The sequence below is a fragment of the Parus major genome, chromosome 6 (genome assembly GCF_001522545.3).
Source record: "Parus major isolate Abel chromosome 6, Parus_major1.1, whole genome shotgun sequence".
In the NCBI taxonomy this organism is placed as follows: domain Eukaryota; kingdom Metazoa; phylum Chordata; class Aves; order Passeriformes; family Paridae; genus Parus; species Parus major.
The window spans coordinates 16,289,426-16,312,786 of NC_031775.1; the positions used below are offsets into that span (position 1 = coordinate 16,289,426).

Here is a 23,361-nt window from a genome sequence, read left to right on the forward strand (position 1 = left end):
ATTAGTCCACAGCATTGTAACTTCTCTGCAAGCATCACCAAGCCCCTGCTTAGATCCTCACCTGAAAGCACAACAGAAGTAGTCTGAAGGTAGAAATTAACCAATATAATACTTATAATCCAGCTGTAATTTCCAAAAGCATTTGAGTTTTTTATGCAGACAGATAAGTTTTCCCTATAGAAACAAAATTAAACATGGACAAACTCAACATACAACTTATATATTCCCAGGTTTTTTTTTTTATTTTCATGGAATGCTAATTTAGTTACAATCTGGCAGTTCATAACTACTGAAATGTGACATTAATTTGTCTCCAATGCTGTAGAACTGTCTTGATTTATATAGTTTTAAAACAATCTTATTTTACAATAGTTGAGGTCTCTGGTGGTTTTTAAGCTCTGATGCTTAAGCACACAGCAAGCTACAAACCTTAGGTTTTATATTTATACATATATTCTATGTATTCAGACAACTGCTGTAAGTTATCTATAATTTAATATTTATAAAAAGTGCATATACTGGTACATATGCACATCTAGAAACACACTTTTACTACTGCCTCCCTTTTTTATAAAAAGCTGCATAACATACAGCCATATTATTCTCACTCACTGCTATTAAAGTCTTTTACTATCTTTGTTACACAATTTTAACTATTCAATTACCTCAAACTGAATGTAGGTATTTCTATGTATATTTTCTCCTAAAGAAAAAAAAGTCCTCCCTATTCCTTTAAGAAGCTTTAAATCATGCATCAGTTTAGTACACAGTCACTTTTAGCACGGATTTTAGAATCCTAGACAGTGTAAAATCTACTTCTGGAAAACGTCTGTCTGTATATTTAATTTCTTCTTTTAGTTACAAAAAATATATAGGATTGAAACATATGGAATACATGCATCTCTCAAAGTGGCTATACTCTAGCCTTATAGATAAATTAAAAAAGTACACCCCTGCTAACAGGATGCAAACATGACCTCAAATAGGCCATTACCTGTATTTAATAGAGCTCATTACTTTAAAAAGTTCAAGTCAGCTGTTCTCACAAGATGGTGTCAAAAGACTGAAGAGCGTGATGTATTTATAGTCAATATACAAAGGTGGGTGCACAGGCCTAGTGCTATTCCATTATTCAATACTTTCGAGGCTTCTGGGCTTTGCCTCTGGTGATAAAAAGTCCTGAAATGATCTGAATGAAAGCTTAAGTTGAAAATTGCTTTTTTACTACACCTTAAAAGCAAATTGAGTTTAAAAGAAAAATGTACACTGAACAACCTGAAGTACTCACTGAAACAACTGTACAAAAACTATAATAGATACAGAAAGAAATAATGGTGGACTTAACTGCAAACACAAGTAACACTTGTTAACAAATGTAAAAACTTGCTTTGTTTTAATTCTTCTACCAAGTAAGAATTTGCAGCTGTTCAGAACAAGTAAAATTCAAATCACCTCACAATGTTTACATTTAAAGTTTTTATACAGTGCAAACGTTTAAGACAGAATAACTTCCCAGTGAAACAGCTGACACTACTTCGTGCCAGTCTTTTGAAGATTCCTCTTTCAGTAAGTCTATTTACACATTAAGCTAAAGGTTCACTCTATATGCTTTTAAGTTTGCTGAATATCAGCAGAAAAATACGTGAACTAGCAGCAGTTGTATTACAAATATGTGATGGTTACTTCAATGAATGCATAAAGTTTTCAAGACTGTATTCAGTGTCATACTGCTCTTGATCCCATAGTTCTCCAAGGTTTTCGAGTACTGATTTCATTGATGCTTTCCCAGAAGAGGTAGAGGTATCTGCTTTTTCAGTTTTTCCATCCTTCACAAAAGAAAAAAATTCCTGTTAATGTACAGAATAATGTTTTCAAGAATCTAACAAATTCTTCAAGTCTGATAATTTTTCTGGGGAAATATCACTTCCTCCTGTTGTTCGAAGACACGTCTACTATTCATCAGTCCAACTTCAGCATTTGTGTGATTAAATTTTACACTTCAAAGCAAAGCTTTTCCCTAAGCTGACTATTTTTGGTAGGTATTTGTAAAAATGTTTCTTTACCTTGTCAAGAGTGAACAGATCAAGAAGCTGCTCTGTTCCCATGCTCTGTAGGCTTGCATTTTCTTGGCTGATCACTGTATTTGCAATATTCATTTTGAACTTCTGAAGACCCATGATTTTCTCTTCCAGAGTTCCCCTGGTTATCAGGCGATATACATTAACAACACGTTTCTGAAAGAAAAAAAACACACTTAGCTAGAAAGTATCATCTTAGGTATTCAGGAAAGCATAACCTTTTAGTGTTTATCATGGACAATTTGGAAGCAGTTTGGCTTGGAGTTACCCTTCAGTAATTGTACTCAGTCTGACAGACATTAGATGGAAAGCACAAGACTATGCCACTATACAGTAGAGGCATCTTGAGTTGTTTCTGTACTCTGGCAGAACTCACTGGTTTTACAGCTCTAAGGGAAGACCACCAGCAGTCATTCTTGCCCTGTCCAAGCACCAGAGAAGGATAACCCTGTGGGCTGTCCCTTCAGTTCCTTGTCTCTGTCACCAATCATTTCTTCCTCCACAAAAGGGTGATTCTTCTCTGGCCTCCCCCCAGCAGCTCAGGAAGTACAGAAGAGAAGACTTAGAAGTTAAGGGCAAAATAAAGTGGCAACAGCTGGTATGTTTTCAAGAATTAAGTATGAATGGAAGCTTGGTAGGAACCTACAGATGTCACTTGGTTATACATTTTGAACTCTCTCAAGCAAGTTCAGGAAGATGAAAACCACCCTTATGGGAAATGAAGAGGTTTTCACCTGCCCAATGCGATGTGCCCGATCCATGGCTTGCAGGTCTCTCATCGGGTTCCAGTCATGTTCCACAAATACAACTGTGTCAGCTCCTGTCAAGTTAAGTCCCAGCCCACCAACATGAGTGGTGAGCAAAAGAACATCTATAGATGGGTCATTATTAAACCTGCATACAAGAAGAAGTTAAGAATGATAAGTTTCATTTAAATAAACAACTTAGGAAGCTCATTTGCTTTGAAGCAGACAAAAAAAATCCAGTTTTGCACCATATAAATAATACAGTTCATTGAAGTTGGCCTCATACTGGTTACAAGTGGATAATGCATACCGGGAAACAATGGAATGTCTCTGCCCAGCAGGAATGCTGCCATCGAGGCGCAAGTAAGTAACTGAAGGTAACTGAGGTCTGAGAAGGTCGTGCTCCACTATATCCAGCATACTCTTCAGCTGACAGAAGATAAGCACCCTGTGCTGGGCCACAACAGCTTCTGTACCACTTTCTGAAGATCCACCATTTCCCAAACCACAGTCTAGCAGCAGCTTTAAGTAAAAGAACATTAAAATGACTGTAGATCTCATGTAAACACTGACATTCATTAATTATCAGAAGTTGAAATGACAGAAACAATAAAGTGCAGAAGGAAGTATCTAAGTGACAGTCAAATGACAAGAAGGCAAAGTTTCGCTTCCCTGTCAAACCATGAAAAACTTAAGTCATTAAAAAATTAAAAGAAAAACATTTTCTTTGCTTACTTAAATTCTATTGTAAGTAAAGCTATGCAATGCAATCTAATCTTATCAAGGAAGTAGTCTCCTGTGTAATAAAAATGAAAAAAAAGTTCTGCAGCAAGAGGGACAAGAATAAATTAGAAGCAAGGTTTTTCATATGCCAAAAAGTTATATAATATATATATATACACACATATATATACTATCACCATGAAGCTTGTTTCCCCCTCCCTCTTGAACTAGCAGGGAACATAGAGCATATCCCTGAAACACCATTGCATTATTTTTAATTTGCTACTTAATTTTATTAAGAGGAGTTTCCATATTGTTTAGACCTTAAATAAAACACACTAAACTGTAACAGCTGTAGAGATATTTGGGGAATTTAAGGCACAATACACGTCCACTTACTTGTTTTAAAGCAGACAGCTTAGGTGCATGTTGGATATCTCGAAGGGATGAATTCTGAGCTGCAAGTTGCTCTGTAATTCTCTTGTATTCTGGATGTTGGGCTGTGAGCACTAAAGCTGGATGGTTGCAGAGCTTCCGTAAGTACTGCAATGCCTTCAATTATTTAAGAAATGAAGTTAAAAAAAATAATTAACAGGAACACAGTTACAGAAAAATTATTAACAGAACTGATTGTAAGTTCAGGGGTCACTAGGCCTTATGCTACAATCTGGACTTTATGGTGTATTTTCATCAAAGTTGCACATTTAAAACCTGCATTTCAAATTGTATCTAAACACTGTTACACTCATTGTGATCTTGGTGGTCCCTTCTTTCAGGAAAAATGCAAGGACTACCATTTCCCACACTTTCATCTGAGTCTGCAATAGAGGAAATGGGTTTGGGAGCAGTTTGAGAATAATTGTTTCCAATTAACCAAGAGTTAATCTGCAAATCTAAAAGATCATGACCCTTCATAAATTTGGTTCTACCCTTAAGGAAACATTTTGTCCATGTTTTAGAATCTTAATGTTGAAATGTAACAGCTGATGCAATCAGAATTACTTCCCTCATTCTGAGGTTTTGCTCTCACAGTACTCAGTTTTTACAAGATCCACAAAACAGCTGAACACCAACTGAACAGATCACATTAGAAATACAAGGCAGTGTGATGCTTCACAAGACACAAACCCATAACTTAAATGTAATAGCTATACATCACATTCCAGCCATAAATGCTCTACTTAGATCATATGACCACAAGTCTAAGTTTACTATTTTGATTTTCATTTTTTAGTAAACCTACAAATACAGCTGTATTGTATGCATGTATGTACTAGGTAATAAAAATTACTGAAAAAAATCTGTACCTGAAATACATGACCTGTAGATTTAAGCTTTGGTTTTTCAGTTTCTTCATTCAGTGAAATTGAAGAAACTGTTTCATCAATATCACATTTGGCACGAGACTTGGCAAAATCTTCATAAAGCTGAACCTGTAGGCCAGACAAGAGAATGAGTGTGTTTTTTCCTGACAGAAGATACAGTCCTATTCAGAGTTTAGTTTCAAGTTAAAATCCTGAGTTATCATACATCAACAAAGCTATTTCATACGTAACACAAGATAAACATTAACAACAGAATCTCTTGCCATTTATTTTCTTTCAACTTGAAAAGTGTTATTGAAAAACAGTCTGCAGATGCCTACACATTCTTCCTGAACAACACCCAAAATTAAGCTCAAGAAATACTCTATTACTACAGGACTGGAATCAGTGTTTTAAACACATATTACAAAATTCTTTTAGTACATCCAGAGAATGTCAGAGCTGATATCAGACTGATACAGGAATATAGAATTCATGCCTTTGTGGTCTTAATTGTGCTGAAAAATAAACTTCCAGCCTCTTTTTAAGCATACCTGCAGAGGACTGAGAATACAATAATAATCTTGAATAATTTTGGGTGGAAGATCTTGCAGCACATCCTCTTTCATTCTCCTTAGCAGGAATGGCAGGACTTGGCGGTGCAGAGCTTCCATTGCGAGTACCCCTAGTGAGGGCAACAGCACCGGTGTTTTAGAACTAAAACATGTTTGTCAAAACATTCAGTTCCCCCTCAATCTCTGATGTTACAACTAACCACCCTTCTTTTCGTTTAGCAGTTCTCATTTAAAAGCCTAAAACAAAAACTCAAAGATTAAACATTTGGTCCTTACCAGCCTCTTGTTCTCGACTGGAGCTTCGGGCATCTCTGCTTGCTAGGATTGGTTTTCCATAACGAGCTGCAAATTGGCGTTCAGTGCCCAAGAATCCAGGCATTAGGAAGTCAAACAATGACCACAACTCTAAGACGTTGTTCTGAACATAAAAGAAACATCTGATAAATTATTTTCAGAAGTAGTAAGTTGTTGCAAGATATCAGAAAAAAATTTCCATACATATTTAAAACCCTGTATTTAAATAAAACCCCATATTTAAAACCTCACACACTAAAACCCAGTCCCAGGCTCCTGGAACTTGGTGTCTCTTTCATCCATCTGAGTTATAGAAATATCTGTATGCACTTGACTGCATAAATGGAGGCACTTGTCCACTACCTTAAGCCACACCCAGAGTTCTTCTGGTTAAAAAAACCCAGCACACACCAGTGGTCTCAGTCCTGGGTGAGACATACACTGCATAGTCAAGTCATTAGGACAAAGCTTAAAATCTGGAGATCTCAGAATTGAGTTTCCTGCTAATTTTACTGGAGGCATAGGGAAATGGTATCTTTCCTGCTTGACATTTAAAGAGGAAGTGGTAGAAAGTCTCGCTGCCAACTTTTGAACTCCACTAATACCAAGAAACCTGCATTCATTCCCCCATACACAGGTATATCAGAAAAAGGAAAAGATGTCGTTTTGAGCATTTAGAAGTGAAAAGATGTTTTGCAATGTGTACTTTGAACAAGATGATTGTTAAAAGGTACAATAAAAATGAGAGCAAGATAGATCTATCTTGTATGTTTTCTACTGTTCATCCAAAATAGACAATCAGTTACCTGGATTGGTGTCCCAGAAAGAATTATCCTGTAATTAGCAGTCAGCTGCTTTACGGCTTTTGACAGCTTTGTTTTTCCATTTTTTATTACATGGCCTTCATCAAGAATGCAGTAATTAAACTTAATATTTCTAAAAAAGAAGAATACAGAACTTAAGTAGCATTTAAAATTCTAAGCTATTAAAAACCTCAGAAAACAAGCCAATTCTTACCTGAAGAAGTCAATGTCATTTCTTACAACATCATATGAAGCCACTATGAGATTGTGTCTTTTCACCTGGTGTTGCAATCTTAAGAAAAAAATGAGAAGTTAATTGAAGGGTTCCTTACACGTTACTATTTTTGCCTTCAAAGATACCATCATAAGTGTTCCCATGCCCACAAACTATGCTTCAGTAGCAGTAGTAAAGTAAATTTAATAATTCCATGTGTGATATTTTACTCTAAACCAGTAAATGCAAGATGGGTTACCTTGCTCTCTCAGTAGGAGGTCCAGTATAGTGCAATGGATTAAGATACTCTTTTGAGCAAAATTTGCCCACTTCATCCACCCAGTGTCCCGTGAGTGTAGGAGGACACACCACCAAGGAAGGAAGAGGAACACTGTCCACCAGTTTTGTTCTTGCATATTCCTGAGCCCTTAAGAGTATAAAATAAGAGTTTTAAAAAATTTGTTTTTCACAGAAGAGTTGAGGTGGGAAGGGACCTGGGGTGGCCACCTGGTCCAAGCCCCCTATCCAAGCAGAGCCACCTCTGGTGGAAGTTGCCCAGGACTATGTCCAGATTCATTACCACACATAAGACCTATCATTAAAATCTAAGACAGAATGTTATTTGTTTAAACTTACCTGAGGCAATGATCACCTGCAAGAATGCAAATGGATTGTAAAGTTTTTCCTAAGCCCATGTCATCACAAAGAATTCCATGAAGTTTGTATTTATTGAGAAATGCAAGCCAGTTCACTCCATCCTGAAATCAGAAAAGAAGGAGAGTGCCTGAAGGAAAAAACTGGCTTTTTGCTAGTTGAGCTTCAGTTCAAACATCCATATGTTCAATGACCCAGCACTGCCAAATTAGGAGCTGGTTTCCCACCACAAATGGGAATCCACTACAGCCCATTCATTAAAAGTGGGAGGAATAAAGGGAAAAACAAACACCCAAATGGTACGGTCAGGCCTGGCTTTGCAGTGGTGGGCTGCCACAGTCAGCGTTAGCAAGGAACAGCCCACTGGCCATTCCCAGGAAAAAAAATAAAAAGGCAAAATCCAGAAAGGGGGAGAAATATCATTAGAACAGTATAAGAAGCATGTATTACTTCATTTGTTCTTCCTTATCCAGGGTCCAAGATACACACTGCGCAACTGAAACCAAAACACTCAAAACGCACAAGAAAAATGCCAGTACCTGAACAACTCCTACTATTCCATGAAATTATATCAGACTGGAACTTTTATTTTAAAAGTGTAAGTGTTACCTGCTGGTATTTTCTGAGCTCTGCTTTGATTGGCACTGGAATTTCATAGTTTTCCAGTTTTTTTCCATCCAGTAACTGTTCCAGAAAGTGACGTTCTTTAGCCTTCATCCTGATTAATTCTTCAGACATGTTTGGTGGGTCTGGTATACCAGCCTAGGGTTAACATTTTTAAAGCAAGTCATGTAAGGGCTACAGGACTTAACTGCCACACAGAGAAGAAGAAATTAAACCTCATACTCCCTCAGACATTTTAAACACAGAGTAAAGATCCACAATCTTATCAACTGTATTAATCTAAACTTAGGATTTAAATACTATATTTAGCTATACTTGTTTGATTACTTGCAGGTCAACACATGCAGGATTGTAAGGTGCAAGAGAAATCCCACCCCAAAAGAACACATTGAAAAGACTGATAGAAATTACACAAAAGATGGAAAATCCTGGTCATGCTGCTAAGACTCTACAAACACTGAGCTATTCTACTTCTAATCAGAGAGTTTATCTGGCTGGCTAGAGAAGCCTATGACACCCTCTCCTCTTGAGCCACCAGCTACCATCCAAAGTTTGATGGATTTTTCTCCTACTTAGTAGAATTAGATCTAAAGTGATACTGAAATCCAAGCAGCTGGAAGCTGATAGGAGGAGAAAACACCTGAACCCCTCCAGGTTTCTAACAGCAGAGCTTTACTTCCTAGGTACACTCCACACCAGGCCAGAAGCCCAAAGAAGGCATCTGGGGACCAAATATGCTCATTCTTGCTTGCTAATAACATACAGTAGCAGCAGAGGCACTCCTATTTTCCCACCATCATATCTATCTTCCCATTTTTCTGGGCCTCCTCCATCTTCAGTCAGCTTTACTTCAAAACTCAACTTACTAATCACTTACAGAGGGGTCCTGGATAAAAGAACCCTCTATCAAATAATTCCATCATATATGTGATTAGTAAGGAAGGGGAATGTTAGCAGTGCCCCATACAGTATTTAAGTACATACATACACAGAGACAGCAGCTTCCTTGTTCCTACTCTTCCTTTTAGAACTTATCTGCAGTATGAACACTATGCCAGGTGATTTGGTTCAAGTATGTTGTCAACTTGTGGCAGAATTGCTTATCAATACAAGTTTGATCAAGTTAAACTATTTATCATACAATCCCTTCTCTCAGTCATACTCTCATTTTTGTGGTTGCAGGAATAATCGATTTGAGCATAAAGATGCAGGAAACAGCACAACTCACTTAATGCAATTTATTAATTATTAAATAAAATACTGTTCCATGACAATACAAGCATTTTCTCTCATTAATAATCTGCTACACTCTATGCTTACATATTTACTATAGTTCATTATCTGGTACTGAACTTTCTTAACCAGAAAGGGAAATTTTAAGACACTTTTTCCATAACTGTGGAAAAGAAATATGAAGTGATCATGCATATGCATGCAATTAATAAAACAAGTACAGTATGTTTTTAAGAGACTCTCACTAAATTTTATTAAAATAGCTTTAACACCCCCGTGCCCCAAGCTATGTGTATTCCACAGGACTGTTTAAGATGTGTATGAAGAAGGGCCCTAGTGCAAATGGCACTGCAATGAACATGCTAGCAATTAAGTTCTTTGCTCACTTTCAACTTGTTCAACATCTCAGTGTAAGCACAAAAAGGAAGTGCTCCAGTTAAGGCAGACTGCTAGTTATCAAATCTAAGGTTCTATTATACTATATTAAAAAGTGAAATAATAAAAAACCCATTAAGCTGACAACTTTTTTTCATTATTGCTGTGGAAATTCTATACTGTCTTTTATTACCATCTGGTGGTCACATTAAGTTACTCAGAAGCATTGTAGTCCTTGGTGCACAACATCAGAAATTGCCCGAGGTATGCAAGAGGTAGCAGGAGTGAAAGACTGAAGCAGATCTGTACTGATTAAGCACTACTGCATCATAATACACAATATTTTGCCTAAATATGTAGGGTGGTGCTTTTTGATTTTAAGAACTAGTAATAAGTGACCCTACTTATCCCCACACTATTTCTATTGCAGTTATTTTTAATTTTTCTTTTAAACCAGTATTGCTTTTGTGCATTTCTCTTGACAACATACCCAGCAACACACATACCTAAGGAGAGTGCAAATAGAATTAAAACTTTTCAACCCAAACTAAGAAAAGCAGCATTACAAACCAAATGAATAAATCTACTATTAATCTTGTGTATACAGCTGAAATGAACTTCTTATAAAGAAGTTATTATAAAGAGAAATTTTATTTTAACATTGAATTAGAAAATTGCTAACACAGGGTCTAATTTTGCTTATTTTACTTATAAAGGACGCATCTTCTATTATCTGATATGGACTCAACACCTATAAAACCAGTTACTCATTCAGCATTTAATAAGCCAGAAGCCTGGACTTTGCAGCTGGTGAAAGAGCAAATACAGGACAGTTCACATACTCCATGTATGTACAGCTTGAGCTTACCTCCAGAGGCATCAGTCTGATCAGTGTGGCAAAGCACTGAGTAGCCATAAAACGCACACTGTTTGTCTGATCACTCATTCTACCCAGAACTGGAACCACTAGAAGAACAATGTATGGAACAATACCAACATCCAGCTGCTCCATTACACCTGGAGTGGTTGTTAAGGAAATAGTTTTCAACAGTTCAGGTATGTCTGACAAATACACACCCAGGAGATTCCATATTCAGTAAGTTATTAATTGTTACACTCAGGTGAATGAGGTTTCTAGTAACAAAGCAATGTAGAAGCAGGGAAATCTGATCTACCCAATTACCTCTGGCAGTAAAGTGCATGGTTTGAGAAATTGAATTACCTCCACCAAAACATCACTTGGTAAATAAAATAAGGGCAATGGAAATAAAGGTTTCTTCTGTGTCCTTCCACAGGAGAAAAAATAGCTTAATATTTTATTTCATTTCTCTTCACATTTTTTTTCAGGCAACCATTTTTGTTCATTCAAATGAAACAACAGCAAAGAAGTTTCTGCATTTTTGAATATGCAAGCAAGGATACACGCAAGTGCTTCAATTGCACCTTCCTGTTTGGTGTTGTCATCTATTGCTCCCAGCCATGGTAAAACTTTCTCTAGGAAGATATTCATTGTTTCCATGGTTGCTATTTTGCTCATAACACCCACACAACGGGAAGCCATGTGTCTCACAGCAGTGCTGGGATGTTGAAGGCACATGTAAAGATGAGGCAAATGCTGTATTAACTAAATAAAAGAAAAAGGTGTGGGGAGTAAAGGTTAATATGAATTATAAACAAATCAGTGATTTTTTTTGAACTATAGAGTATTTCAAAGTCATTTAAGAATGCTTAAAATGGTTCCTTTGCAAGATATAATTGCTTACAACTAAAAAATTATTTCAGAAGAAAAAGGCAATTTGAACTTTGAACACATTTTACTCCCCAATACAGATAAAATTCAGAGCAACAAAATATTTAGCATTTCAATCAAAATCACTGAATCCCTTAGTTAGCAAGAAAGTGTTTCACACTGAAAATAGAGTAAAAAAAATAAAAATTTCTTAAATACAGACACAGATTTAAGAATTCCTTCCAGCTAGCATATGAATCATAGACTCATTCCCTTTGTGTTTAGCAGATTAATTACTACTCATGTTGGGAATCTCAGTAATTCTGTGTGACAAGGAGGACACCCAGAAGGAAATCTGCATCTCCCCAGCAGGGTATACACATGTGTCTTTGGTGTATGTATGTGTCTTCTTTTTAATCAGTGCAGATATGTTTCTGTATTGATACCTAAACAGACAGTCAGGCTTTTCCTAGTGTCAAAGTCCCTAACTGCTAACTTTGATGAACCAAGTTCAGCCTCTGACTTTCTACAATTTTATTTTTTTTAAACTGCATACAGTATTAGCACCATCAAAACCAATCTACACAATAACTACATACCACATTTATGTGTATATATATATAAAAAAAGTCTTTCCATGGCACATGCTAAATGTACTCGAAATCACTTCAGTATTTGATTAAAATAGGTAAAAAAAAATTGTTCAGAGAAACAGACCATTTTTAAATGATCAAATCCAGTCTAGTTGGGAGTAAACTGAAGTCTCCATAAATTTTATATTCCCTGCACAAGCAGCCTTTCTTACAACCTTCAACCTGGTACAGAGTATCCAGGCAATAAACTGACTTTAGTACTACCACTTTGCCCCCACTCTGGCCACACAAACTGCATGTCAGTTTGTGCATTGTAAGTCAAATCTTTTCAGTCAGCCACACAGTGCTGCATAACCACATTTTTATCTTTACTTTCATAACAACAGAAGGCAACATTTTACCAGTCTGTTCTCCAGGTTTAGGAAACACAGAATTAGAATAAAGCAGAGATGCTGATTCCAATGTAACAAAACAGCATAAATACTATCAAAACTCAAATGTTGGAAACAATCTTGTTTGGGATCTTGTTCAAAAAAGGGTAGGCCAAGGCTAAACTTTTAGGTAGCTGTTTACTTTTGTGGTTTATTCTATGACCTGCACAGATGACAGAATTTAACATCCTATAGAATACAGGGAAAATCAGCTTTTAAACAGTACACATCTTGACTGCTGAAGGCTATGCCTTCAGTTTGTCAAGACTAGGACAGAGGATCTGGAGAACAGGCAGGCTAATGAATGACTAAAACACCATCTGAACAAATTAGAAAGATATCTAAAAAACTAAAATAAAGAATTTAAACCACTAGTGATAAAGAGACTGAAGTGTTTCATGCAAAAGCTAATTACCAGAGGATGTAGCTGAGTATCCATAGAAGCTGCTGTTGTTTCAAAAACCTGCAAAGAATTCACCAGCTCCTGGGCAGGAGCATCTCCTTTTTCCAGTAAGGATTTTCGGTCTGGTAAAAACAGAAAAGGTGTTCAGTTTAAGACTGACACACTGGCTCCAGCCTGCCACCCTCCCAGTTTAAATCAGAAGTGTAATTACCAAAATTATTTATGTGAATGTTGTTCCTTAACGAACCAACCATAGCATCCCAGAGATGTGGCAATCCTGTTGCCATTTCAGCACCAAAATGTTTAGCTATAGTAGATAAGGCAAATTCAGCTCCTCTTCTCTGTACAACATAAGGTTTCTGAGCCTAGAATTAAACAATTCAACAAAGGTAGTGGGGCTAAGTACATTTAATAACAATTATTGTCAAGGGTGACCTCTCATTTCATAGGCATTCAATTTTGATTGTGTTTATACCTATCTACAACACATTCACCGACAGGTTTTTTTCCCAAGTTAATTATTTTATTCTTTATACAGAATAAAAGAATATATATATATTTTTATAAAGATAAAAAATCTTTTATAGCCAATTATTTCAAGCCTATAAATTTGAGATTTGGCCTTTGCTGATATTGGTCCATTCCAACAGGATGTTTCCAAGTGGTTCCAGAACCTCAGATATTGCCAATACAGTGACACCAAGAACAGTACTATACTAGAAAACTCACAACATTTGATTTGTTATTTATCCCCCACTCTTGCTCCCACCCTCTCTGGCAAGCAGAACTAATAAAAAGCACTAATAATTAAGAACAAAACGCACAACACTGTTTAGGAGTTCACAGTCCTACCTACAATCTTATTAAAACGTGCTGAAGTTTGAAATTAATAAAAGGGAAGTGTTTAGGACATCAAAAATGGAAGTCACAGACATGCTATTTTCACACAGTCATAGTTCAGTTGCTGGTTTTAATGCTTCAGAGGCATCCAGCAGCAATTGAGATGGACCAACACTAACATAGGCAGGACAGATTTGGTGTCCTCTTGTGTTTGTTCCACACTGTGGAAATCCATGCATGAACTTATATTAATATTCATATTCTATAGTAAACATAACATTTCAGGAGTTATTAATATTCTTAATGACAAACATTTAAAATAAACACATGCTGCTTGCATCACAAGACCTCCTGTTTTGTGATGCAAGACCCCTGCCATCCCTACTACACTGGTATCAACTCCAGTGAATTCAAAGTAATGGAAAGGAGGGGTGGATGTGAAGTTGCAAATTCAAGCTTTTGAAATGTACCTCATCAAGTTCTGTAGGAATGCTTCCACTGCTGCCTGTGGGAAGATCTGCAATAGGGGCTTTTGGAGCTTTTGGAGTAGGACCTCGCCGACTTGTGATGGCAAAAGCAGCTTTCTGATGTCTGTACAATGTAATTATTCCCCTGTGTTTAGTAACGGTGTGCTGCATCCCATCTTTATCAGAGTTGGGCCCTAAAAGAAAAGGAAGAACAGCTGACAACAATTTAAACTGCAGTTTAACACATAGGGGGATGTGAGAGCTACCTACAAGTCATCTGCTGATTGTGCTTTAAAAAACTCATAATGTTTTCCACCCTTGATGACTATGGCACTTGGGTACAGAGAAGAATTGCTGTGCTAGGAGCACATTAGACTTAGAAGGAAAATTTTAATGCGTAAACAGCCAGAAATTTTAATTCAGCAAGAAGCACAGGTAACACGTCAATCAAACAAAACATTAGCACAATTTCATTTCATAAAAAGCACATTATGCTCTAAAGTTTCAGCCAATTTATATTCTGTGTCCTTTAACACAGTTCAGTACTTCTGTCATGATACAGTAAAAGATGCCATCAGTATCTTGGAATTTGTTGATGTGTCTATTTATACTAAAGACCTTCATTTTCAGATATGAATGTTATTCTACTCTGAGATAAAGAAGGACACATTCATTAAGAAAGAGTAGAACATACAATAGTCAAACCTTAAAGCAGGTCAGAATCTTTGAGAGTATTAAGATCTTTATTGAATTAATCTGGGTTGTTCATTCAATCCATGCATTTTCAATAATGGACCATTTAAAGGATCCATGACCATTGCATGCATAGGATTATGTTATTCATTTTGAACACTGTCCTAATCTTTTTATCTTATGATTAGCCTATGGAATGTAACACAAGTCACACATTTTTGACAGGCTACTTTAATTTCCATCTTTATTCAATAACATCTGTAAGTGAAATGTGATCATAACTAGGTTATAACCAAATAAAAGTCAATACCTGAAAATTGGAATAGAAGTATTTTATAGATATACAGATATAAATCAACAGACATTAGTTGCACACAGTTTAAAATACCTAAATGAAATCATTATTAATAAATACTCAGATACTGGCATTTTAAAAATCAGTGAAAACAAGCCTCATTCAAATACTCATTTCAACAGTTCAGAAATAAGCACAGACATATTAAAAATCCTGGCAGTCTCAGATGTCATACCTTTTGAGTTTTCATGGCTACTCTGAGGCTGTGCAGGACATGCTGCCAGTGGGGTAAGATGTGGATCCACACACAGGGAGTTGCAGAGATTTTTTATAATCTTTGAGTTGGGACAAGGAGACCTTGTTGTACACTGCTGAAGTAACTTTGCTATACACGAAGCCACATAGTTTTGTACGAGCGTATTCTCTTCTTTTTTGATAGCTTCCATTAAGGGTTTTATAACAGGATTTAGTTTTTCTGGAAGTTGCTGCAAGTTCACAACTGCACATGCAGTAAAGGTATGGACTCGCAGATGCAACACTTGCCATTCTTGATTTGTTTCTGTAACAGTCATTTGGACTTGCTGCCTTTTACTGTCCAACTGTTGCAGAACTTTAGGATTCAAAGAAAAGGATGATGTCACCTCATTGAAAACAGAAGTAACCTAAGAAAAAGGAAATAAAGAATTACAGATCTGTTTAATTTACTATAAAATGGGATATCCTCATGGCACAACATGAGTCACTTATCACCATCTCCATTTTCCCAGTAAATAACAGGAAATTCTCAAAAACGTAGTTTCTTGGAATCCTGAACTACCAATCAGAGAAAATCAGATATATCATAGACACTTAAAGTCTAGATTCCCAAAGCTACAAGAGCAGTTTATGTACTCCTGCAAATTTAGATTGTCCCGTATCTGTCAGTTCTACCCAGATATTCTGGAAAATATGTAGCATGTGACAGATTAGCAAAGCAGAACATGAATAACAAGAATCCAAAAACTATGTGTAAGGTGCCTGTGCATGAACAAGTTGTTTCTCAGCAGACTTTCTTTTGAGGAAAGAGACTGAGATAAAAATCTAAGAAATAAAGCACAACAAAGTAGCTGCCGAATTTTCCATATCCTTCCCCACTCAAAACCGGTTGACTATTGTTGCTTAAATCTTTCACTGGAAAAAGATTAAAAGCAGATTAAAAGGTCAGGGTGCAAGGGGGAAGAAGGTCTAGAATTTACAGTCTATTTACAAGTCTTCTGACAATGGTTTTGAAGCCTGTTTTTTTTTTCTTGTGAGAAGATTTCAATAGTGAATCCACACCTGGGATCAGAACTCAGTTTTATTCTCCCATTACATACGTTGCATTGCACTTGATTTTTGTCAGACTGTAAACACACCTCAGGGGAAACAGTAGGAGTCTTTGCACATTCTTTTTCACGAGATATGCAAAGGTCACCACATTATTTCTGCAAGTTACTGTCTATGTAATAATTATGCTGAAGGTGCATTTCAAGACAAGAACAGATTTGGAGGAGAGGCAGGCATGCCTCTACTTACCAGCTCATTAGCTTGATCTATGGTAAATACACTGCAGTTTACTCTGTTTCCAATGTCAATGTGTGCATCAGCTAGCAATGAGATGAGTTGTTTACATTCGTTTTGCATTCGTGTAAAAGGAACAGCAATTTCATCGTAATAGAGATGTTCAGAAAGGACCCCAAGTAAACGAGGTTGAACACAAATAGCCACAGTTGTACACTCCTGTAACAGAAAAACACAATTTTCTTTTCTTAATAATCACAATTTCTTTTTTCAGTCTTGGGCAGCTCAATCTAACTACAAAAATCCAGTTTCCAGAGGGACTATTAACATTCATAACCCAGAATATTAAAGATAAAGGATTAGGAACAAAACGTCTGCCACTAGAAATGATAGTGAGTAGAGAAAAGACAGTCATCTTCAAAGGAATCACTGACCTTAGATAAAAGGCATCCTGAGAATAGATTTGTTTGTAGAAAAAATGTGAGCATGTTTACTGATTCATAGTTTTGACAGCTGGCGTTTATCTACTGAGTCCTGTATTCCTCTACTGTCTAACAATCAAGATTTTGGTATTTAAATGCATGAACACCATTTTAGCTTACCTAATGAAATCTTATTTTGAGCTAAGTATCACACAACAAGCAGTGGATTGAGATAGTAAGTAAAATTTATTTTTGCTGCAGAAACATCCTACCTTTTGCAAGGCAGCCCACTCACAGATTACTAACGCAACACTAATCCTCTGCAAGGCAGATTTAGAATTCAAGTGGAAGAGCAGTAGCTGAGCTAATGATTCAGCTGGCTTTATTTCTTGAGTAACAGTATTTACACCTGGGTCACAAATGCAGCAACAAAGTGCTCCCAGCAACCTGACAAAACAAAAAAAACCAGTCACTTCAACATTATAATTATTCTGCAATCAATGATTCAAAATGAAGATGCAAAAACATGAATTATATTTTGGCAAAACCACTATATATTATATAAAAAATACATTTCTTTTAAGTATTTTTTTCATATTTCCAGTAAACTGACTTGGCTGCCATCATCCGAGCACGCATGACAACGTAATCCCTGGTTGCTGGATCTTCTGCAATGCTGTCTGCCCCAGCAATGTATTCCTGAATCACTTCCTTGTTCTGGGTTTGACCTTGACGCAGTTTAGCACCTGCTTTTTCCTATGGAATAAAGGAAAGGTTGAAAGTGTGTTTGTAATGAAAAGATTAATTCATATTCCATAACAATACAAATCGCCATACCATGAAAAAGTTGGATTAAGACAGAACACTTCCTGGGTAACAGATTTCTTAAAGTAGTCAATACTTCGTAAATAATGTCTCTACTAACAGTATTCTGTAGTCCAATTAAATGTATGCTACATTCCTTCACTATAATATTAAGGTTAATATTTGACATACAGCTGACAAACACAGGAAAAAGGAAACCTCTCATCATGTTTTCAGAAATAACACAAAGCTTTTGGATTTAACTCAGTACTGCAAACAGATGGCTTTAGAGTCACATAAATAGACTTTATAAAGTATCCACGTAGAGAATGCTACACAGCAGAACTTAATTCTTGGATAACCTGACAAGAACCCTTTTGCTTGTAAGAGTTTACATTTAGAACTGTAGAAAGGCACCACCACTCCCCTCTAACACCCTTAGAATGTGCTTTATATACGGCTAAGTAATTTCCTTCTTTCCTCAGAACAGTCAGGGAGGCCATATTTCACTTACTTTGGACCTGGTTTTTACTTCTAGCAACATGTTTAAGTCAATGGGCAAATGAGATGGCTGCATCATTAAGCAGAGCCAGGCTCCCATCCATGGACAAGCAGCTGCAACAACATACTGTACAGATGCCTTGTTTAACAGTTCCAGCCACACCTTGGGAAAGAACCACAGCAGAAATCATGACAAATTTGTAAGTGGTGTACATAAGATCATACACATGCTGAGAAACTGCAGGAACACTCATTTGCTCTACATTTGACAGTAAAGCACACATGGGCAAATTGCAAGTATTTAACATGAGCACACTATTCTTTACCTGCAGAAACGTAGACCGGATTTGAAAGAGCAAGATACACAAGCACTATATCTAGGTGGTAAGTCATGCAAATACCTTGTGAATAAGATCCAGAATTTCTTGGTTGCTTTCTAAGATACAAAACTGAAATATGTGCCTCAACATGTCTTGCAGAATTGGAGTCAGCCAGGTTGAAGAACTCTGAAACAAGGATATCATATGACCAAGCATATTCCAATATGTATCACAGTAATACACTAATACCTCTAATTCTTACCTGGTCTTGGGTAGACAACAGTGTGAATAATGTTTCCAGTGCTGCTTTTCGCACAGAAGATATTGTGTGATGCAAGAATGGCCACACTCGTGGGACCAAAACTGTCAGGGATTGCTGAATACTACAAGAAAGGGAAATATAGAGGCAGCGTCAGGGATAAAAACACACACACACACAGAGCTAAGTTAATTTTGTTTATTCTCATTTTATCCAAAAGAAAGCTTTAAGAAAGCAAAGTACTTGGTGATTTTAAGTGAAGGATCAAGTTACTACAGCTTATACATTTAAAATAGTTTGAGTTCATATCTTTTTTCAGGAAAATACTGGTTTGGGTATTTTTAACTGGTATAGAGAACTAGTCAATTTAAGCACATATTTTTACCATTTTTTTTCCCAGATTATACTTTAGGCTTTGTTCAACTGTTCAGAAAAAAGGAGGGGCCGTTTCTGTTCTGAAGTTGCTATTAGGCAATTATGACTTTACAATTAATTAAAAACAAGCTTGCATCTTTTTTACATGAACTGGCATATCAACTGATTCAACTGACATATCAGCTGATGCAAGTAGTATGTGTTGAATTAAAGACTGCATTAGTAACAAAATTTTATTCTTTATTTTGGATTTGGGAAACCACCAGCTCCAGTAGTGCCAATTATATAGGATGAGAAAAATCAAATGTGTACAGCATCTACCTTAAGAGCAGATACTCTGAGTTTACCATGTGTATTATGAAAAATTCAATATACTAAGATGCAGTTCCTTTAATTTGTCAGAGTCCCAAAGAGATAGCAACTAGATAGTGTTGTGAAGCAGTCACAAAATTACTAGTTGTACCATTGATGTGAATTTATGTTTGGAGCTTATTTCAGAACTATTTCAATAGCAAATCTCTATACGTTCATGAATGTGTTTTAATATACACAGTTTGGTCTCATTTGGGGTTTGTCTGTTCCTTGTTAACAAACAAGATGTTTGTGGGCAGGACCACCATGTGTGTGGAGCAAATACCCTTTACTAAAACACCCAAGATGAATGGAGAGTGACGGGGGGGGGGGAGGAAATCACATATAAACCATGCCTAGTACACTTCTTAATTCCTTTGCTGCATTTCACTAACACAATGGATACAGAAGCACTGTCATAACCTTCACTTTATTAAAAAACTAGAGTAGAAACAAAATACTGAGTTTAATTAATCATCTCCTTGGTACATGATTTGAAAGAAACTAATGATTCCAATTTGACAATAAGTGGACACTCAGACCTGTAATACCAAAACAATACTAATTGAAAAGTTACCTGCATTTGCGGACCTGAGGGTAAGTCAGAAGGGATGAAAGAAGGATCATGATACTGTTTGTGGAAGCTGTCAAGTCATCCAACTCCAGGAGTGCATCCCACAAGGTATTAAGAATAAAAGGCACCTATAAAAATAAGCAGAGGAGGTTTATAATTTTTTTTAAAAAACTACTAAACCTCTAAGTATTCTTTTCTTTGCTTAGACCAAAAGTGAACTTAAAACCATTCAGTCACCTTCTGAGATTGAAGTTGGACCAGGCTTTCCACTACTGGTACTAAAGATGCTGCAGCAACAGCTCGGACATCATCATCCAGATCTTGCAGCCCTTCAATTATTGCAGGCAGCACTTTAGGCAATAAAGTGTTGATCATGTCCTGCCACAAAGATCAAAAGCATTTTTAAACCAAAAAAGCTTATAAAGATACAATCAACTAAGATGTACTCTCGTGTGTATAAATGAACCTGATTGTTACAAAGGGATGATACAGGTCCAAGATTGCAGTCTAAATATTTTAAGTTACCATTCATGAAATTAAACATAGGTTATCAATCTAATGAACTGTAAGTCAGCTCAGTTTTGGTATAAACAAAGCTCAGTGTCTGCAGAATACCACCACAGATAGCCTAAACTTCTTGTAACACTCTGCTCTGCTACCTCACATATGAGACCAGGCAGGCATATCCTCTATTTATGTTTTCTGCAAGCACTACTTGCACTATATACCTGCAGCATGGATATAAAAGTGCAGTCTCACATCTCAACCCACAGGACTGCAGTGCAAGCAAGCTTGCTCTATCACACCTATCTACTGCTCAGCCACATCCTCAACTTTGAGCAGAGATTTTTGATCCAAAGTTCTCTACAATTTGTCATGAGGGTTATTACCTGACGTACTGCCAAAGCATACTTTATTCCTAGGAGACCACCATGTCTCACTTCCCACTGTTCCTGTGTAAGCAGCTTCAGGAGAACATCCACAGTTTTATGAACACCAGTTTCATTCATGTGTTTCAATACTACTCCCAAAGTCTGAGCACAAGTCTCACGTACCGGTGCCACTACCTAGGAAAAAGTAAACAATAAAACAGATACCTCTGTATGAAATTTTCACTTAAAAAGAGTCAGATTACCAAGCTGTTATACAAACAAAGGTGAAGCTTATGCATCAGTTATTTTTTAATAAGCATCTGTGAGCAGTTATAACAGGGACATGCAGCAGCACTACACAAAGCACAGCCAGCCTGCTGCAGTGTTATCTCCTGCAGAAGCCTGCTGATCTTCCTGTTCCTGCCAAGGTAGCTTAAACTTACTTCATCTGAAACAAAGTCTCCAAATCTGTCTAGTGCAAACACACAAAGAAGCCTAATAACCAAGTCTTCTAGCCACTCCTGATGCTGCTGAATCATCTGTAAGAAGAGAGAAGTTGAACACCTTAAGTACATTTATTCATAAGGCATTTCTGATATGCTTACTTTAGCTAAAATCTGTAAAAGACAAGACAACAAGTGTTCACATTGATTCAATATAGTTCTCTTGCAGAGACAGTCCAGGCCAAGTAGTCAGCACTAATTCAATTCACTTGGATTATTACAAACATCATAACCTGGTTGTTTTCTCCTCCAAAAACACAGTATCTTCATCAAAAGGCTAGTGTCCTGCTTTCAGCTGGGACAGAGTTAGGTTTTTTCCTCAGTAGCTGGTATAGTGCTGTGTTCTGGAGTCAATGTAAGAATAATGGTGATCCCACACAGATGTTTTGGCTGCTGCTTCATCATGCTGACCCTAAGTCAAAGACTTCTCAATATCTCATGCTCTGCCACCAAGGAGGTACACAAAAAGCAGAGAGGAAGCATTGCTGGGATAGGTGACAAAGGGACATTCCACACCACACAATGTCATGCCCAGTGTATAAATTGCAGGAGGTATCTAGAAGGGGCTGACTGGTGTTTTGGGCCAGGCTGGGCATTGATTGATCAGAGGGTGGTAAGCAATTATATTGTGCAGCACTTGGTTTTCTTGGGTTTTAATTCTTCCTCTCCTTTTCATTACTATTATTACTGTTACTACAATTAGTATTATTATTACAATATTTTACTTTGTTTCCATTATGAAACTGTTGTTTTCTCAACTCCTGAATTTTACTTCTTTCCTGATGGTCCCCCCTAAGCCTCCCCATACCACCAGAGTGGGGAGTGAGAAAGAAGCTGTGTGATGCTTCATTGCCTGCTGGAGCTATTATACAATAGCTTGACAGCATCTTGTAAAGTGGACAATTTATTCCTACAAAGCACACAAAGTCAAGTCATTCAGATAATCTATACTGACAAACAGCAACACATCCTAGGCAAGCTAATTAATATGTCAGAAGCATATTTACAAGTAAACAAACTCTAAAGCAGTACTTCCCTGTGGGAGACCCAGTGAAAAGAACTTTCTTTTCAGTTCCATCTCCTCCAGATTTATCAAAGCTCATCTTGAAGCTCTGGCCTCTGCTAGAGAGCAGTAACTCTGTAATCTTCTATCTCACAGCAGAAGCCCCGTAAAAACAACTGCTTAGGCATCATCATTCTTATCACCACTATGTGCCTACTAGGTCACCACTTCCCTTGAGAACTACCTTTTTAATGAACAAAACTTAAAGCATATTCTGGATTTCATATTCCCATACTTGCCAAAGAATTATACCCAGCATAGGGCATACACAGCAGGCTTTGAAACTAGTTGGAGTACACACACTTTCCACAAATAGTTAAATGGTTTAAAGTATTATATCATTGCAGACTGTGCTATTAACCAGCCATCTCCATGGAACAAATACCACTCTACAGGGAAGCAAGGACAGAGAGGTTTTGCTTTCCTTATTTACGAAGTAAACAGAAGTACAGTGATTAAGCCACAAGCTCTTCCAGCTGCTTCTACAGCAGGGGAGTTAGTAGGAATCTGAATAAAATTCACTATTAGTAAACAAGCTATTACTGTCAGGATATTTATTAAAAATTGTTATCCTTTTAAAAAAACACTATTTTAATTCCTTTTCTCATAATAAAAAGAGCAGGTTGACACAGTCCTCTTGCTATTTAAGCAAGTAGAGTTAGATGGTCTGAGACACTACAAGAATTACATAATCAACTTGTCAA

At 36.9% G+C, this 23,361-nt stretch overlaps 1 protein-coding gene across 3 annotated transcripts in view; it reads right to left on the bottom strand.

The window, feature by feature from the left end:
• Positions 1 to 214: 214 nt before the first annotated feature.
• BTAF1 (B-TFIID TATA-box binding protein associated factor 1) overlaps positions 215 to 23,361 on the bottom strand; it is a 37,905-nt gene continuing 14,758 nt past the window's right edge. For 2 of the 3 annotated variants that reach the window (XM_033515575.1, XM_033515576.1), the window contains 29 exons: positions 21,535 to 21,630; positions 21,110 to 21,286; positions 20,457 to 20,597; positions 20,223 to 20,347; positions 18,923 to 19,043; positions 18,742 to 18,846; positions 18,354 to 18,503; positions 17,649 to 17,791; positions 17,308 to 17,482; positions 16,629 to 16,832; positions 15,310 to 15,736; positions 14,090 to 14,301; positions 12,991 to 13,144; positions 12,792 to 12,901; positions 11,046 to 11,247; positions 10,492 to 10,640; positions 8,001 to 8,153; positions 7,374 to 7,495; positions 6,997 to 7,164; positions 6,738 to 6,815; positions 6,527 to 6,656; positions 5,703 to 5,844; positions 5,406 to 5,536; positions 4,855 to 4,980; positions 3,947 to 4,099; positions 3,135 to 3,346; positions 2,813 to 2,972; positions 2,064 to 2,234; positions 215 to 1,826 (listed from right to left, as the gene is read on the bottom strand). In XM_033515575.1, the coding sequence (XP_033371466.1) occupies positions 1,680 to 1,826; positions 2,064 to 2,234; positions 2,813 to 2,972; positions 3,135 to 3,346; positions 3,947 to 4,099; positions 4,855 to 4,980; positions 5,406 to 5,536; positions 5,703 to 5,844; positions 6,527 to 6,656; positions 6,738 to 6,815; positions 6,997 to 7,164; positions 7,374 to 7,495; positions 8,001 to 8,153; positions 10,492 to 10,640; positions 11,046 to 11,247; positions 12,792 to 12,901; positions 12,991 to 13,144; positions 14,090 to 14,301; positions 15,310 to 15,736; positions 16,629 to 16,832; positions 17,308 to 17,482; positions 17,649 to 17,791; positions 18,354 to 18,503; positions 18,742 to 18,846; positions 18,923 to 19,043; positions 20,223 to 20,347; positions 20,457 to 20,597; positions 21,110 to 21,286; positions 21,535 to 21,630 (4,584 nt within the window). In that variant the 3' untranslated portion in view covers positions 215 to 1,679. The remainder of the gene's footprint in view (positions 1,827 to 2,063; positions 2,235 to 2,812; positions 2,973 to 3,134; positions 3,347 to 3,946; positions 4,100 to 4,854; positions 4,981 to 5,405; positions 5,537 to 5,702; positions 5,845 to 6,526; positions 6,657 to 6,737; positions 6,816 to 6,996; positions 7,165 to 7,373; positions 7,496 to 8,000; positions 8,154 to 10,491; positions 10,641 to 11,045; positions 11,248 to 12,791; positions 12,902 to 12,990; positions 13,145 to 14,089; positions 14,302 to 15,309; positions 15,737 to 16,628; positions 16,833 to 17,307; positions 17,483 to 17,648; positions 17,792 to 18,353; positions 18,504 to 18,741; positions 18,847 to 18,922; positions 19,044 to 20,222; positions 20,348 to 20,456; positions 20,598 to 21,109; positions 21,287 to 21,534; positions 21,631 to 23,361) is intronic. The other variant, XM_015632744.1, reaches the window with a different exon arrangement.